At 35.4% G+C, this 18,596-nt stretch overlaps 2 protein-coding genes across 2 annotated transcripts; both read left to right on the top strand.

Annotated features, from left to right (window-relative positions):
• Positions 1-2,336: 2,336 nt before the first annotated feature.
• On the top strand, positions 2,337-4,454 carry LOC136814349 (uncharacterized). Its single transcript, XM_067070870.1, has 5 exons — positions 2,337-2,440; positions 2,716-2,799; positions 3,132-3,182; positions 3,436-3,946; positions 4,317-4,454. The coding sequence occupies exons 1-5, from the start codon at positions 2,389-2,391 to the stop codon at positions 4,357-4,359; spliced, it is 741 nt and encodes a 246-aa protein (XP_066926971.1). The 5' UTR covers positions 2,337-2,388; the 3' UTR covers positions 4,360-4,454.
• Positions 4,455-16,001: 11,547 nt separating this feature from the next.
• On the top strand, positions 16,002-18,022 carry LOC136814348 (ras-related and estrogen-regulated growth inhibitor-like). The gene is made up of 4 exons (XM_067070869.1): positions 16,002-16,101; positions 16,482-16,538; positions 16,792-16,865; positions 17,158-18,022. Exons 1-4 carry the CDS (start codon positions 16,020-16,022, stop codon positions 17,614-17,616), a joined length of 672 nt encoding a protein of 223 aa, XP_066926970.1. The 5' UTR covers positions 16,002-16,019; the 3' UTR covers positions 17,617-18,022.
• The last annotated feature ends 574 nt before the right edge of the window (positions 18,023-18,596 follow it).

The following is an 18,596-nucleotide window of genomic DNA, read 5'->3' as shown; positions in this document are numbered from 1 at the left end:
TTTTCTTCCTTTCATGTACTTCAACCATCCTTTATATAACAAAAGGTCATTTAGACAACTAATTATAATTTTTGATGATTAAAACGAAATTACTGATGCATCATGTAATTATGCTTCTTTTTGATTTGATAGGTCAATTTTTAACGTTTTTGAGCACATTCAGAAAGTAAATTTTTTATTCGATTGAGCATAACTTTCGATCTAATGAACCAAATTTAATAAATGATCCATCAAAATTTAAGTTATCTTTCTTCTTTCCAATGGGATAGGAATGGTTCTTTTAGAATTTTTAGATTTCGAGAAAATTAGTTTTAAAGAGAGAAACTTTTTTGTGGCGCACCCGGTATAACTTTTGAAGAAATTCTTCAATCTTTATAAATTTGGTCTCGTTGGAGAGATATTTGTGAGTGGAACAATTTGAAATAAAAAAGTCTTTAAAAAAATTCTAAAAACGAAGATGAAAATAAAGAAGAAAAAAATGAAGATCTTGTAGAAAAGTGCAATAACTTTCATTTTCACTGGAGAGATTCTTTGACCTTATTGGAGGTCATCACTGTGAAAAAATTTCACTAAAATATTTATTCAATATAAAGTTATGATACAAAGTTAATAAGTGATTGACCCCAAAAAACAGCAGAAACTAGCTCGATGATCAAGGATTCATTTCAGTGAAAATGATAGATTGAAGAATTCCTTCAAAAGTTATAAGTAAAAAAAAAAGAGTTCACTTATCGTGAACAGACTTTAGTTGGCTTAAGAATAGTTTTTATTTTATTTATGGAAAATTGTTATTTTATCTTTTGTATTTTAAAATTGTACATGAAAAATTCAACGGGTAGTAATAGTAAACGTGGAGAAAATTTGCATCATTTAAAGCGAGACCAATTTAATTTGTTGTTCTACGGGCAAATCATTAGAAAAATATGGGTCGGTCGGTCGGTAAAATAAGAATAAATTTTTCATTTATCAGGGTTGGTAAGGTACCGAAAATATTTTCCAAAAAATATCTGGATCAAAAATTCACTTTTTTTATCTTCGATGCAGATCAAAATAAAATTTTAGTGTATGAAATGCTTGATTTTCTAAATTTTTCAATTTCTTGAATTAATTTTCAGCTTTATTGAAATTTAATTCTTACAAATAACTAGTGTGTAAAATATATTGTAGTGGAAATACAATATTATTATTTCTTGATTTTAGCAAAAATAGGGTCGGTCGGGCCAGTAGAACAACATATTAAATTGGTCTCGCCTAAGATTAAAGTGATATTCCAATAACCAAGCAGTGTTCTTAACACACTGACGGTCTTGTAGATTGTGGGACGAACGAGGAATTTTTGTTTATTCTCGAACGGGCAAAAATCTGGGCCGAATGGGAAGGTCTTTCCGATTAGGCTTCATGACAACTTACTTTTCTCGCTATTAAGTGCTTCCCAATCGGGTTCAAACCCCGGGGGGGGGGGGGCACTCGATCTGAAATCGACCATACGTTCGGCCCAAAATTTGGCTTCTAAAATCGGACCCTTACAGTGCAGTGAATTTCCATGAAAAATCATACCCTTACAGTGCACTTTTTCGAAATTTCTCGCCCGTAAGGGCGAAAATTTTTGCAATTTTCCAAGAAAATGTGGAATTTTTCCTCCAAAGTTGACCAATTTTGTTATAATTTTACCAAAAAATTGCCCTTTTACCAAAATTTCCTACCCTTACAGTGCAGTTCAGTGCAGTCTTGTAATTTCCTACCCTTACAGTGCACTAGCTGAACTATGAAAAACCTACCCTTAAGGGCCGAACGTCTGGTAGGTCATTTACCTTGAGTGCCCCCCCGGGGTTCAAACTTTCCGTTCGCCCGTTTCAAGAGAGATTTGATAATTAAGCAAGATTGCCACAGTAAATTCTTGTAAACCGCCTAGAGAATGTTTGAGTCTTTGCACGTCATCGTAAAACTCTGTCAATGTTTAAATTGACATTACTTTAATTATCGAGTGCATGAATCTTGATTTTGTATTTTAGCTCAACATGCCCGACTCGACCATAAAGTGGAAAAAATAATAATAAATTTTTAATAAAAATCAAAGCAAATTCATTAAATTTCAATAGAAGCCGTTCATATATTATTTTTGTAAATGTCGTCATTTCTGTAAAGACATCTTGGTGTTCTTTAATGGTTGTAACCCCAAAAATGTCCACTTTATTAAAATGCTCCATGATTTGCAATAAAAATTGGAATCTCTCTGTAAGTTTTAATCCGCATCCCTGTTACACCCTGCCAGGAAGGTGACACAAGCCTTGAAATTACAATTTTAATTAGAGCAGCACTGTAAAAAGTGTATAAATATGGTCACGTTTGAGAGTTTTGAAGGATAGTTATCAGGCAAACCACAGAACGATGAGAGGGTTACTGGCTTGTTGTCTCTTGGCAGCTCTAACCCTGAGTTACGGTAAGTAAGCATTATTTCAAATGAATGATAATTCTAGTTTGCTCTTCAAGCTCATTTTCTCTTCAGGCATATTTAAAAGACATTTAACCCTGAAGGGAGGGAATTATTATTTTATCATACCCTGCATTTTTAATGTTACGCAGAATAAATAAAACGAAAAATCTTGGTCGTGTGGGGTGTGGCCTAATTTTTTCCGTAAGAATAAATTGAGTTGACACGAGATAATAATTTGTAGCGAAATAGTGCATAGATTTTTTTTTCTACTTTTTTTCTAGCTAAGCCACTGTCTTGGAAAGACTATGAACGCCGAAGAGCGTACAACAAATTCGTGTACGATATTCTAGCTGACAAAAAGAAAGGTTATTATCATCAATACAACGGAGAATACATTGACATTGATATTTATTTTACTTCAGCCTTTGTCGAAAATTATAGGAAATATTCATGGCCACAATAATCAATTTGCCCATTAGAAAAATTTTTCTTCTTCATTTTTCATCTTCGTTATCTTTCCAAGGAGGTACTCTTTTTTAACGTTAATTTTTACCAAGATTGATGTTTCAAAATTTACGACGGACTGCTAAGTTCTTTGGAAGAGAGTTTAATTACAACAAATAATAGGAAGATTGATCCCCTCAGGACACTTACCTCCCAGAAAAATCGATATTTACACACCTTTATGATGTTTTAGCTATAGAGGAAGAAGGAGGATTTCAATACAGAAGAGAATATCCGAAAAGACGTAAGAATTTATAGCAACATGTGCCAAAAATTGCAAAAATAATGTTAAAAACAAAGCGATAAAAAAATAAAATTTGATTTGGTCTGATTCGGAGACCTCCGTACTTTTTCGTTTTATACTATTGTGGTTGAACCTGATTATCAATAATCCTGTTAGCAAGAATAAAAATGTTTACAAAGTCATTATTCATTGAATTAGGGGAAAAGGGTACCAAAAGAACTGTAACTTAGTAATAATCTATTACATTTTCCAGGTGCTGAGAGTTTGGATGGTACAGAGCAGTATCATACTACATCTCAACCCATTACAACAGATAGTTGGAGATTACCTAAATCAAAATCAAATGGATATACCACAGATCGACCGTGGTATTGGACAACAGATCGATCTTGGACTACTAGGCGCCCCTGGACCACTGGACGACCCTGGACTACATGGCACCCCTGGACCACTGGACGACCCTGGACTACATGGCGCCCATGGACCACAGATCATCCCTGGACTACTTGGCACCCATGGACCACTGGACGACCCTGGACTACTTGGCACCCCTGGACCACTGGACGACCCTGGACTACATGGCGCCCCTGGACCACAGATCATCCCTGGACTACTTGGCACCCATGGACCACTGGACGACCCTGGAATACTTGGCGCCCCTGGACCACTGGACGACCCTGGACTACTTGGCGCCCATGGTGGACTACAAGTCGACCATCAGGAGGAAGACTCTTAAAAGAAAAAGAACACATTAATAAATCATGGTAAGAAAAAGTTTCCCAGCCAAAGATGTATTGTGTAAGACAAGAAGCCCGTGGGGCGTGAAGGCCCAGCAACTTAAAATCTCCTGGGTGGAAAATTTTTGAACAGGAGGCTAATACAGCAGAATTAGAAAAAAAAACAAGGCGCTGTTATCGCAAAAACTTTGGCGAACCGAACCACTAACCACAGACACTTCTATTTGAAAGGCCCTTTTCGGCCTTTTCGATAAGCTGGGCAAATTAGAAAATTTGAATGTTTTTTGATATCGTAAAGGTACGGACATGCAAGTATATATCTCCAAACTTTCTTTTTGCATTTTAAACTAAGCAATTTATTTATTTGCTAATGCAATACATGATTTATTTTTCATAGGGGATGGCTTGAAGAGTACTTTTACAACAAGAAGAAGAAATAAGCAATGAAGTTGATGACACCGTTATCGTATTGTCTACAGCCTTTTGTTATTTTTTTCATACTCTATTTTTTGCATCTTAGATTTTTTAGTTTTTTAATTTCGCCTAGCGAAAGTATTACGATAGCCTTTCGCGGCGGCGGCGGCGGTGTAATAAAAAAATTAGAAAACGAAAGTACTCGATACGGTGGACAAACTCACTAAATTCAATTTACAAATTACACGCTCGTATAACCACGGACGATTTTCGCGGGTTTTCTTTGGATTACGTCATATATCTTTGTGTCTTTAGCTTCACAGTTTTGATTTGTTCTTTATTTTCTTATAAGCATATACTTTATAAGAATCAAATCGATAACTCTTGATAAACGGTGATATACCCTTTATTTAGTCTGGCAGAAATAAAAGTTGACCTGGAAAAAAATTCCGCGTAAACATTCTTGGTATCGTTGGAAGCGGAATTTTACGAGGTTTAACATACTCAGAGCCTCATGTTGAGGCCCTTGGGGAAAAAATTGGTGAAATAAAACACTTAGGACCCATTTTCGATATAAAATGCCTTGAAAAGTGCTATCCTTGCAATGGTAGGTGTCTTTCAAAACACTCAAATATGTATACCCCTGTCTCAAAAATCTGGGGAGGGGGATTTCCCAACAAACACATTTCTGGAAACCACAAGCAATTAAACAGGGTCATCCATGATATCAAATGGGTCAAGTGCAAGGCGAAAGCACATGGGGATAGTGCTGACTTTCAAAGACTTTGAATAGCTTTGATAGGTTTTTAGTGTAGCTGATGACCAGTACACTGCTAAAAACGTATCTGTTTTGGGGCGAAGAAGTACACTTCAGTCTTGATTTTACCAAAAGTTTTCCCCAAGGGCCTCATCATGAGGCTCTGAGTATAATAATCTACACATAAAATTTCGCTTCCAACGGTACCAAGAAAGTTTACGCGGAATTTTTTTCTACGTTCACCCCTGTTTTATTGTATTTCGGCCAGACTACTTCGGTAATTAGTTCTTACAAAGTAAACAAGGGATGGCGCACAATATGAGCATATTTATTTTTCTTATAAGCATATACTTTATAAGAATCAAATCAATAATTCTCGATAGAAGGTGATATAGCTTTCGGTAAGTAGCTCTTACAAAGTAATCAAGGGATGGCGCGCAATATGAACATATTTACCTTATCGGGGGAAACTTCGTCGCGGAAAAAACATTCGTCACTTGCTGGTAGTTGGTAAACGCATTTAGCCAGGGTAAATTTTTCGTCGGGGAAAATATTCCTCACTTGGCCAAAAACTTCGTCACTTTTCCCCGACGAAGTTTCCCTGATAAGGTATTTTTCTTATAAGCATATACTCTATAAGAATCAAACTAATATCTCTTTATAGTTGGTGATATGCCCTTCAGTTATTAGTTCTTAAGAATTAAACAACCATTGTTCGTAAATTGATCTTATCTTTTTAGCGATTTTGAGCCTCGTTGTTCATATAAATTTGTTTCGTCAAGGCTCGATGTAAAGTAGACTTCAGATTAGCTTCCATCTCTACTTCTTGTTTTTTCCCATGTAGTTTAAACTTTAGGCGAAATTTTCGACTTTAAGTCGTCTTGTTTTGTTTGTTATTTTTTTTGTTGAAATTTGTAACGCTTTTTAATTATGTTATGAACGATGTAAAACATATTCGTCCAATATGGTACACCGTACTTAACTTTAATGTTGACCGTGTAACTAATCAGAAAACTATTTATGATATAATTTCGGCCTTGGTTGCTACAATCATCCGCCGAAATATATCACAAATTTTGGGTATTTTAACGTTTTTCAGACTTTGAAGCTCGGGCGAGGATTGCGATTTAAGTATTTTATTTGATTTTTCGATTTGGGGGCGGGGTTAAGAATTTAGAGTTAAAACTGTAACCTCCAATCGTACTTTAGTAAAGTAACCGGAAACATAACTTTTATACTCAAATACCAAAATCAATTTTTTGACTATGGTCAGAGCCGTTAAGTGTAAGATATTACGGTGGGGATTGTAGTCTTGAAACCATATAACTCCCCAAGAAGATATGGCAACCGAGCCGATTATCTATCATACCTTTGTATCACTTACTAACAATAACCTCTCCATCATCTAGTGAGATGTTTCCTATTTGTTCATTTTTCGTCTCAAAAAAAATCCTTTCAACTAGAATCTTGTTTATCTGTAGTCCACTCCGATTTTCCTGATTTTTCCTGATAATTTAGTTTTTTTCAACAGGAACCCCCTCCCTCGTCCTTGTCCCCTGTTAAATCTTATTGCCCATTCATATTTTTATCACGCACTTGGGCGCATGAACAAGGATGTTTAATATCTGCACACTTAATCCTTAATAGGGGGGGGGTGTACGGGGTTTGAAATACCGAATAATTTTGCTAAAATTTCCGAGATTCCGTAAAAATATACTTTCAATTCCGATACCGATTTTTTTGGGTATTTTTCCTCGTTTAGATTAATTTTTTATATCAAATTTGATTTTTCATGTATGAATTCCGAAAAAGGGGGATAAAAACTTTATAATACTGAAATTCCGAAGCAAAAATTCATGGATTTCCGATACCGAAACAATTTCAGCATTCCAAAATACTGGAGGAATTTTGCCTATGATTTCCGAAATTCCGGAGAAAAAAGGGTCCATTTTTGCGAAATACCGTACGCCCCTACTTGATATGCATCATTTACAGACATTTGTCATTTGTATCCGGGGGGCACTCATATGGTCCGACCCACCACGGCATGTGCCGTCCTTAAGGGTAGGTACCAGTAGTAATGCACTGTAAGGTAGTACTTTTGAGAGGGTGCACTGCAAGGATCTTCTTTTAGCTGGATACACTGTAAGGGTGTGTTTGGGCCATTGTTGAATTACAAGACTGATTAGCCATGGTAATTTAAAAGATTCACAAAAATTTGGACCTTAGCAGCCTTAAGAGCTTATAAAATATTGATCTGAATGTATCATTATCTGGTACTATTTGGAAACTGCGTCCATTCACTTCTCACGTATGGCGTAATGTAGTATGGCAATGAATTTTGAATTTTCCGTAGATATCGGGTCTGTTTGTTTACAGGGAGTGGAAATTTATCGAGATGAGCATTTAGCAATTTGAGCCATTAATCAATGGGATATTGCTTCTGATTTTCGAACATTGTGCATAGCATGAGTGAGACACTAAAGCATCGTGGATCTTAAACAGCACAGCTCTAAGGGATCAGAAACTCCATGAAAACTGAGACTTTATTAAGAATAACTTCGAATACTCTTTTCTGAATGGTTCTGATACTTTTATACATTTTGCACAGTAAGTTTTTTCGGATTTTTTCTCATACCAGATTATTACGTACATGCATTGCTGGAGGTAGAGAAAAATTTTTATTGGGAAAGTTTAGTCGATTTCCTCACGTAGAGAATAATTTGTTCGAAAAATATTTATTTACTGTTTTGGATTGCCCTGGTTTTACAGTTTTTACTTTTAATGGCAGACTGTTGATTCGATGATTTTTTACCACCCTAAAACCGACCAAGTCTTTTTTCGCACCTAAAGACAATAGAAAAAAGTGTCAAAAAAGGATTGAATCGAGTTTAGGGGGATGCCCGCGCGGCAATTGGCGGCTACGGTCGAAAAGGTGTATAAAACGGTCAATAGTTAAGTTTAGAATCTACTCTTAAAAGTTTGGTTTCTATGGTTACTGATCCCCGGATTTTGATGATACATAAGCAAGCAGACGATCTCCTGGGGTTGCTTCATAATTTTCATGTGTGTAGGATAGACAGTATTTTCATGTACGCAATACATTAGAAATAATCTTCATCAATATAGATTTTAAATCTGATTATAATTTCACTAAACCGAATAAGTTGATTAGCTTTTTCTACTAGGTGACATCACAAGTCTACTGTAGTAACAACCCGGGGGGGGGGGTACTAGGGCAAGATGGGTTACGGGGATGCTCCGCTGGTCAGGGTACCTTTTCTAACCTCCACGAGTCCCAGGTAGGGTCGCAAAAACACCAAAATAGAAAAATCAGTCCCTCGTAGGGTGCCTTTTTTTGGAAAATTTGGGGTAAAAGTAGAAAATTTTGGAATTTCAGTCCCATTCAGGGTCACTTTTTTCGCAAATTTCGAGTCCCACGTAGGGTCCATTTTTCGAACCTCAGCGGAGCACCCCCGTCGGTCGACAAGGGTAGTACCCCCCCGGGAGTAAAAAATTGGAAATTATGCTCTCGTGTAATTTATGCAATCATAATATTGGATAGGCTAGATATAGTGGACCTGCAGAAACAAAAAGAATAGACAAGAAAAGAAAGAAAGTGAACTGTACAGTTTTTTTCGGATCAGGGAAAGAGAGAACTTTGAGGTGAGGAGGAATACAATATTTTGGTGTTAGTAAGTAAAATCAAACTGGCATGGAATTTCAAAATCTCAGGATAAATCGATTTCCGATAATTTTTCGAAATTCTTGGTGAGTTCTTTTTTCAATTTCTACAATTTTTACAAAAGATAATAGCTTAGGTCCAGCCTTTTTTGACTTAACTTTTAGACCAAAACTAACCTAACGACAAAATGACAAAATGGTTGACGGTTGGATACCATTCTATATGGATTTAATACAAGCACTAAATAAAGAGAAGGAATTTTGTTATGATGGTTTTCCTTTTTATATGAGATTTCAGAGGATTTAACGGTCATTCTATTTCCCCTTCATTAAAAGAAAAAAATGTTTGCTCAAAAAATTATATCATTTCCAATAGTTCAACATAGTTTTGACATGTCACGCAGCAAAAGTTGAGGTTATGGATTAAAATTTCTAATCAGGAAAAAGTGGAAATCTTTCGAAAAGGAACTTAACTAAGTGGCTAAGGTTTTATCTATGGCATGACTTTGAGGTTTGTATTCTCTTTGTAGATTGTTGAGTTTACCGAATTTTGCTTTTAAGATTGAAATTGGTAAAAATGATATTTCGATTCAGTAAGCTTCATTGCAGTTATTTTCTCAATACCAGCCAACCAAAATCTTTGATCGCTTAATCCAAGGTTTAAAAAGGACAGTTGTACTCCTCCTCGGCTTGTTGTCGTCAGATTTTGCTACTCTAGTGCAGCGTTTTTTTCCAACGAGATGAGATTGGTTCGCACATAGGTCAAACATCCTTATCAGAGCACTGTTCCAATTAATCTTACGAAGCTTGTGTGTTGGCCGGGATTTGCTCAGAGATCACAAACTGTGATGGGTAACACAAGTATGTTCGAGTTGAGGAAGATTCGAGTTATAGAGTCAGGAAGGGAAACTGAAGGGACGAGAAAACTTGTTCAAGTTAAGATATTCGAGTTATAGAGGTCCAAGTTAAAGGGAATCTACTGTATAGAGTCTCTATTTATCATTTCGATATCAATTTCTCCTAATTCTTCTTGAAACTGTTGAAATGAGATTCAGATAACATCTTTTTGATTGTAAACATTACACTCATTGACTGGTTGAAATTCAAGGGTAAGCAAGGCAAAAATACGCACATTTGTTACGTATTGTATCTAGAGAAACCGTGATTGTAAATCTTAAGCAGTGATCGACAAATTGGTGCAAGTATCCTCTTTATTCGGAGATCACATGGGGTGGAGGAGATCAATATTGCTTAATCGAATCTTTCGCACATAGGAGACTCATGAGCTGCATAAGCGAGGCTTAGTAAACGGTCTTGTCTTTTATCCCATCAGGAGAGTGATTTCGAGTATTACACAAGTTCTCCTATAATTAGGTCAATTTGTCGTAAAAGAGCTTTTTCTCGTCATTCAATTAACAAACTAAATTTAACAGATTACCTAACGGTACAGGTTAAATTTATTCCGTCCAATTTATTACGTCTAATTGAACTATCGGTTTTGTATAACCTTATCATTTGCTGATAACTCGATCTCCTTACACTTCAGTTACATATAATGTTAAGTAGCTTGGCTGCAGAGTTTGGATTGTTTTGATGGTAAGTTTATTTTCGGTAGGTAGAGCTACCAAATTGTATGATGATGCTGAAACCAAGATTCTTTCTGAACAAGAAACAGTCTAAGAGTAAGCGGGTACAAACTGATGTTTTGATGATTTACATCATGTTGATGGGGTATTAATGTGATGCTTTGGAAAAAGTCCTTGAAGATTGGAGAAGAATTATTCGCAAAGTTAAGGGCTGGCTTCTCATTAAAACGAAACCATGGCTTTTGAGTGGACCTCCTGTATGTAAAGCAATTTGAACAACTTTCATTTGACCAAAGTGTTATTTATGTTGTATTAAACGTAAACAATATTGTGGCTTTCATACCTTTCAAAACCGTTATCATAAAAATTTCCGTTTTTGAAAAATATATTGTTGTGTGTATTTCATGTGGTATTGTTTTCGTGGATACGTGGATCAACAAAAATACAAATGAACATTCAAGCCCTTAAAAAACGGCATGACTGAGCCTCTTTAAGGTAGAAGTAGAAATTCTTAAACTTAAGGTTTTTGATGGGGAATTTCGATGTCGATATAAAGAGGTGAAATAACACAGTATTGCTATAAGAGAATACTCTTTACCGGTTAGAAAATCTTATTTAGTTTCTTTTTCACTCACACCGACTGTGCTGAGTATGACAATATTTTGGCAAAATGAACCCACATTTCGCAATGATGATATTTTATTTTTGTAGGTTTCCTGTCATTCTCCAACTGTAGTGTAGAGTATAGCGGTCTTTGATCTAAATATTTATAGTGGTCAACCGCTTATGATTGGAGCTTAATTTTTATATCATAGAAATTGCATGCTTTGGAAATGCTGAACCAATATCGTGTCAACAGTTTGAAGTAAGAAACTCTTAGGATCGACAGTTAATTCAGCCAAATTAGGCTCGCCATTGTTCTTAAATTGTTATTATTATTTAGAGATTTTAGAGCCTAATTTTTCTTAAAAGTTGTTCCTGTATAAAAAAAGAGTGTAAACAACAAACTAGTTTGGGTTTTATAGACAAAAGACAAAAGACAACGGTATAGCATGGCTTTCCTCTCATGAACAGCACGTATTAATTAAGGCATGTCAAATGTAATGATTTCCCGTCCGAAAAAGAAGACGTTTTTGATCTTGCAACGGTACCGGTTTTTCAGATTAACACGGGTTGTTTATTGTCTTATGCTCTGTATAATGTTTTCCTTGCGACCTGTCCATTTTGTGATGGACGGAAATTAGTGAAGACTATGAGATAATTTTAATTGTTTCCTCCCAAACATCGACTAACTTAATTAATGGTTACTTTAATTATACAGAGTACAGTTCATTAAATATCCATTACTGGGATGTTTTGCAGGCATAGTGTGAAAGACAATATATTAAGTTCTTATTTGGTATGTTGCTCTCTTGTTGTTTGTATGTTTTCCTACGTTAGATGGTCTGAAAGTTTCTATAGTGGACTGATTGAAATATTGTGGGTCAACCCATTAACACATGTCTCGGATATGGTAGAAGACAGGTTGGTCCTGGATTGGAAAGTTGAATTCAATGATGTTGGTTGAAGTATAACGTACAATTATTCGGCAGATTGAATTCTCTTTTGTGAGTGTAGACCACCTTTTCAAACTTAAATATATCTTCAACTTTTAAAGTAATTTGAAATGCGATTTCTTTATGAGCACACTCCTGTCTCGGTGACAGTAAGCCTAGAGGGAAGGTATCGTTTGCAAATAACAAATATTAATTTCTGCCCAAGCCCACTCCCACCGGAAAATTCCTGTTTTACGGTGACACAGAGGTATAAACCGTTATAGAACTTTCATTGATGGTCTTATCTTTCAAGTCAGTAGGTCAGAACGCCAAAAATGACGTAATTAAGCTGCCAGAGAGATTGATAAAGGTTGAGAGATAGATAATAGAGAAGAGAATGTTTTGTGATAATGGATACGTAATGAGTCGAAGGCGGGGATATATTAAGCGTAGTAATCGTTTTCTGTTTTTTTTTCTTTCATTATAAAGTCTCCTGCTATATTTCATCTCTTCATATCAGATCTAAACAACTTAATCATCAAATATATTATGATCTGATATTTGGGAACTCCTCGGAATGAATGTATGTTTTGATAAGATGTCCGGACCATTGATTGCTAGTAGACACTCAGTGTTATTTCAACACTCGTCTAACGATATTTGGGATGTTATATTGATGTTATATTGATGTTATGTCGATTCAATATGGATGTTTATGGATGCTATATGGATGTTATATTGAGGTTTTTTGCCAACTTGGAAGGTATCATCAAACAGCTGACTCTTCTGGTCTGCAAGTTTTAAATGTGTATTCAGAAGAATCTGGAGGGAGTTTTTGCGAGTTTTAGTGGGGACCCCTTTAGTCAGTTAGATATACTTTAGGTATTGAGATTATTTAGTAAAACAGATCCAAAAATTTTGTTCATTTGGCTTTGACGATGGAATGACAATATCCTTTAAAATATGTAGAGATTATATCTTTCTACCTAGAAGAGTTTAAATATGTCAAGAATGGCCGTCAAATCGTCAAAAAGTCATCTACAGATCAGAATATGATCTATTACAATCACCAACCAAATTCCATTACGAATTGCATAAAGCTGAGCTCATCAACAGTAAACTGAAGCCTGCTATCAATTACATATTTATAGACTTCTAAAAATGGGGTCAACAAAAGCATTTCAAAGAAAGGTATTGTAGTAAGGTAATATGGTACTTTCAGTGACGTTGAAGCGATTTCCGTTCTTGCATAAGGTAGGTTAAGGTGAAACATTTTCTGACCATGTGTCTGTCCAAGTATAAACTGTCATTATCATCAAGGATCACTTAGTCTTTGTTTTCAACTGATATGTCTGATGACATTGTTGTATAAGGACTTTATGAAAAGTTCGGATCCCTGAAGCCTCTGTGGCTATTTTTGTGTAAGAAAGCAGGGAAGACGCACCAACAGCAAAATAGAAAAAAGTCAACATTTTCTTAAAACAGTATAAGTATTCTAAATTCTCGAGACCCCGGGGTGCACTAAAGGTTTGTGAAATCCTTGATTTTTATAGCAGCCCAAAGTGTTAATTGCTCCCCCCCCCCAAGCGGTTTGCGTGAATGCGTGAAAATTAAAAAAAAAATTGCGTGAATGCGTGAATTGGAAAACTTTGTGTGAATAAAAATTGCATGAATTGCGAAAAAACATTGCGTGAATGCGTGAATTTGGGAAATAAATTCCAGCGATTGCTCGTTAATTGGTAGGTGAATGAGTATTTCATATTGTTGGGATTTGATATCATTTTGTTGGGTCAGAAATTTGGAAAAATGCCAGGACTTTAGGGTATTTGGCACCATATTGACGTTATCAGGGTTGAATTAAAATAGCTATAGGAATAGCAATTTGGAACAAGCAAATGACATCACAAAACCACAGTGCTTTAAACAAAACAAACGCAAAAGACATCACGAGAAGAAATTCAACCAAATCTACGGTCATAACATACTTCAATGTTAGAAAGAAAGGGAAAAATGGTACTTGGGTCACTTTTGCTGTTTCTTTCCAATGGGGAGAGATTGGGAAATGTCAAAGAAAGGCCCTTGGTAAAAAAGAACGACTTCAAGTATTTTTTAGTTAGAGCCTGGCATGGATTCTCTTTCTTCATTATTGTACACAAGAAACAATACAATGAAACAGCACAACTTTTTCGGTCCGGTTCCTAGGAACGACGTGGCACATAAACAGGGCAGTTGTCCAGAATGGCATTTTTCCTTAGTTGGGGTGTATAGCTTAAATCAATAAATATTTGAATGCTTACAATTAAGGAGTGATGGAATTTAATGGGTGAAGAAATTATTGGATTTTAAAATAAAGTAGGCTTTAAATTCCTTTTTTAGAAATATGGGTAAACCAGGAAATCCAAATCAACAAATCAATCTGTCCGTTAGACAAATAACATGATGAGTATTTTAGTTCGTCCGGAAATTGTGTCCGGAAATATTGATGTCTGTTCTTCCCTGTCAACTTTCTGTCATCGTTAAAATGTTATTAAAAAATGATTTGTCAAGTTTTAAATCTTGGCAGTATACATTAGAACGTGGCAGGAATAGAGTCATTGAGAAAGGTATGGAGAACTACTAAACTAACATTTTTGATTCTCACAAGGCTTTGCTTCTCTATACTGGCTTTCTGGTACGAGAAAGAGTTGAAAAAACCACCCAAAAACTATACACGCTGGAGAGAGTTGAAATAAACACCGACATTCTAATGAAAAACAGAATTGCAGACAAGATGACAGGTAGATTAGGGATGAAAAGTGTTTCCTTTTTCTCCTACTACACTGACACTTTATCAGTTTTAAAATGCAATTATATTGTATATTTGTAAGCTAGCTAACCATGTCTAACATGTAGTCTGCGTCTGGTGCAAGGACAGGAGGTATATAGAACAAATGTGATTGATGTTGCAAAACATCAAATTCAAAGATATTGCTGTTTCTGGCTGTGTCCCACACTTCGGTATTTTTTTTGCTAGGTCACCTTGAAATGTATGAAGCTTGGGAAAGAGTAGGTTATAACTCGGAGAATCAGTCCGTAAAGGGATGATTTAGAAGTTTCAAGAATGCGTGGGTAGATGATCATATCATGTTTTATCTCAAAACGGTTTGGATTGGAGCGAAATCAATCAAACTCATAGTGTTTTGGAATTTCCTAACTCAGCATGCACAAATTTCTGATATTAACTATCTACATTTATACTGGTCAAAACCAGTAACTTCTCGTAAGGCCTTCCCCAAGTTTAGACAAATTGACGTCATCAAGAACAAAACCCAGTGGTCAGATTGCGAAATTCTATTTACCGACATAAGCGCTGTAAGTGCTTTTTTCAATTTCATCCCAAGAACTAAGATATAAGCTGTTTCCAGTAAAGTGGTCTCTCAAAGAGATGACCTTTATTAACGCATTTCCTTTCCCTCTTAAAAAATCTCTTCATACTTTTCAAAAATCGTCAATTTAGCTGTTTTTTTTCACCAAAAATAAAATTCTTGGCATCAATCCTAAACGATGAAACTTTTCATGTTTTCATTTAGAAGTAGGTGCTTTTGTTCATGAAATACTTTAACGGTTGTTTAGATAAAGTGATGATGAAACTGTCTTGTCAAGCACCCTTACATAAAATGCTCAGATATTCTCTCTTTTTCTTTTGTACTATAAAGCTCTTTGACATTTCTTTTCATCCAGTTGAAAATGTGCTTCAGTACACTTCTGATCGTTCTGACGAAGGTTGGAAGGGATATAGAAAGTCCGTTTGACTTAAGTGGAGATGCAATGTATTTTTTGTTTTTGGAAATGGGAATGGAATTGTCAAAGTATAATTATTTTGCCTAAACAATTCGGACAATCGTTAACTTTTAGTAAACTGGAATCAATTTACAAAAATGTAGGAATTAATAACGGTTGGTGGGGATGAAAATAGGAGGCAGTGTTGATGAATCCTAATAAGGACGAAATGTATGCACCTGCTCGGCCACACAAATCTCCTGAGTGAATATAGTTGGACAGAAATTATTTATATAAAAATGTTACACAGAATGTACCTCATAATGATACCTTCTTATTGTAGAAAAACACAAAAAGAAATAAAAATGTCAAAACGTCAAAGAGGTGTTCATTCACCTCCCATCGCAAAAATGGTTCTGCTTGGAAATGAAGGCGTCGGAAAATCAGGTAAGTTCATCGATTTGACGAAGAAAGAAGAAAACCTCAAACTATGTACTGGGGTTACATCGAATGGTTTTATATAGAAATCATGCTATTTTTAACATCACAGCAACTTTCGGTTTTCAAATTGACGTATAAGAATTTTGGGAATGTTTTAGCGGGCAACCACTAATTCCGTGCCATAAATCATGCACATCCGGACAAATATGTCAGCAAAATTCCAAGATGTCTAATTTTGAAGTGTAGGGTTTATACGAGTGGGGGAGAAGTCTTTTACCAAAAGTTGTTTTATTTTACTACATTTAAACCAAATGGATCAAAAAAAGTCAATAACTAGTACCAGCAACTGAAACCCAAATCACTCAACGATATATTTCTCTCTTTAGCGCTGATGGTTCGTTTTTTCACGCGGCGTTTCATTGGAGAATACGATCCTACGTTAGGTAAGAATACAAATCCGTTTGTTACTTTACTTGAGAAACTGAGCCCAATGAACTAAGTATTCAAATGCCGGAGCGACTGAAATATCTCGCAAACATGTTGCATTATAATATCATCTCACGTATAACGTAGCGCAGAACGGCAATGAATTTCGAAGTTTCCAAAGATATGGGGTCTGTTTACAGACAGTCATAATATATAAATGAGAACATCCATCTCAGAAGTTTTGTGCAATTTGAACTTCTTCTACCTTAGAATCAACACATCGACGTCATTTGGGTATCGGCAACTCTACCATGATTATTGATATGAAAGATACAGCTGGAGAAGTAAGAACACATATTTCGTGACCTTTTCTAATCTCAAAGTTATAGGGTAAAAATTTCGGTTTGAGGTTGACGTTTCTTCTCAATTCTTTAAAGTTAAAATCTCACGAAGTAAAGTCACTTCTCCGTTCTCGACAGCTAAAAGCCAATTTTCGTTGGGAATTCAGAGTGTCTAAGGGATTTGTGCAATGCTTTGAGCAAAGAGCTACACCTTTAAACCTTTCGAATTGACTTTGCGACATACTCTCGAATCAAAGGAAGATTCTGAACGATATCATATTTTTTCATTTTACAGAACGATACACAACGACGGGAAATCGATTTCGTTTGGGGCGATGTTTTCGTACTTGTTTACTCCATCATAGATCGAAAAAGTTTCCAAGAAATACAAAAATTACGAAAAGTCATTGAAATGATGCGAGGACCTAATACAACTTTCGTCGTTATTGGCAATAAAAAAGACTTGTCGCATTTACGCGAAGTTTCGAAAGAGGAAGGTAAAAAATGGGCGGAGAAACATAACGCCCTATTTTTCGAAATCTCCGTCGCAGAGGACTACCATGAGACTCAAAAAGTATTCAATGAAATTATACGGTATATCATTTGTCAGAAAGCAAGGGAGGAGAGCACGACGGGTAAAAAACGGAACCATAGTTATTCATCTTTATGGAAAGGGATGAAATCACGTGATCAGAAAGACAAGAAACATGAACACGTGATACATATACAATCATCTGGTGGTTATTCTTCATAGCGTAAAGCGTGAATACTACTAGTCTAGGAAAGCAGACGAATCAAGGCTATGGAGGCATTAAAGGCTTTCGTTGATGATTCACAAATACAGCCTGGGGATGATATGAGGCGAGATGATACAATGAGAAAACTAAACAAGTCTGAAGATATAATTTTGGGAAAGACAATTTCAACATCAAGCCATCAAATCCGTTATAAGTTGCACAAAAAATCTCAAAAACCGATCTTCAAAACCATATTTACATGTCCAATTTTCAGGACAGTTGTATAATTTTGCATTTTTTTAAAAGTTTTATAAGTATTTTTGTGTTTTGTAAATATCTAAATAGTAAATTCTTTTTTTTTCCTTTTTGTACATGGAAATTATTTAAGAACTTTTTTTATAATTTTTTTATAAGGATTTTTTTTGGCGAAAATATTAGTCAAAACAAAATGTCCGTCTTTTCCTTATGATTCACGAGTGTTTACCCTTCAGTTTTAACATACAAAATAACTCCAACTCGACTAATAAGAAGATGTCCGACAGTAAAAATGTACAACATAGTGAAGTTGGAAAACATTTTCAAGAGAAGAAGATCATAAAAAAAACAAGACTCTGTCGGTCAAACAATTAAGAAAAAGTAAAAAAAAAAGCTTTACAGAATCTAAAACACTAATAATTTCTTAGGAAATTGCACAAAAATACTCACGATAATGGTGAAAATGAGAACTTTCTAAGAATATTTAAAGGTTTTGTTTACAGATAAGAGTGATATCGTTTGTTTGCTCGTCAATTTTAATCCACAAGCTTTTTCACATTGGATTGACTCGGATGTGGAGCAAGATTGGTCAAAAAGAGGAAAAGAAAAACATTTTTTGCTTATATCAGCATATAACAATAGCAAGACACTGTCCTGATATGAAATATGTGTCAAATATGAAACGGGAATACTTATGCGAAACTTCAAAAAGTCAAAAGAACATCAGAAGACTTCAAAAGTT

The sequence above is a fragment of the Clytia hemisphaerica genome, unplaced genomic scaffold (genome assembly GCF_902728285.1).
Source record: "Clytia hemisphaerica strain Z4C2 unplaced genomic scaffold, Clytia hemisphaerica genome assembly, whole genome shotgun sequence".
NCBI classification, from domain to species: Eukaryota; Metazoa; Cnidaria; class Hydrozoa; order Leptothecata; family Clytiidae; genus Clytia; species Clytia hemisphaerica.
Note: the sequence above shows the minus strand (reverse complement) of the source record. Positions and strands in the feature narration are given on the sequence as shown.

What these genes read in the sequence shown, in the direction of transcription:
- LOC136814349 (XM_067070870.1), top strand. Translation starts at nt 2,389, where the DNA reads ATGAGAGGGTTACTGGCTTGTTGTCTCTTGGCAGCTCTAACCCTGAGT. An exon ending in TCTAGCTGACAAAAAGAAAG is followed by an intron (nt 2,800 to 3,131) that starts GTTATTATCATC and finishes ATGATGTTTTAG; the next exon opens with CTATAGAGGAAGAAGGAGGA. An exon ending in GAACACATTAATAAATCATG is followed by an intron (nt 3,947 to 4,316) that starts GTAAGAAAAAGT and finishes TATTTTTCATAG; the next exon opens with GGGATGGCTTGAAGAGTACT.
- LOC136814348 (XM_067070869.1), top strand. Translation starts at nt 16,020, where the DNA reads ATGTCAAAACGTCAAAGAGGTGTTCATTCACCTCCCATCGCAAAAATG. An exon ending in AGAATACGATCCTACGTTAG is followed by an intron (nt 16,539 to 16,791) that starts GTAAGAATACAA and finishes CTTCTACCTTAG; the next exon opens with AATCAACACATCGACGTCAT. An exon ending in TGAAAGATACAGCTGGAGAA is followed by an intron (nt 16,866 to 17,157) that starts GTAAGAACACAT and finishes TTCATTTTACAG; the next exon opens with AACGATACACAACGACGGGA.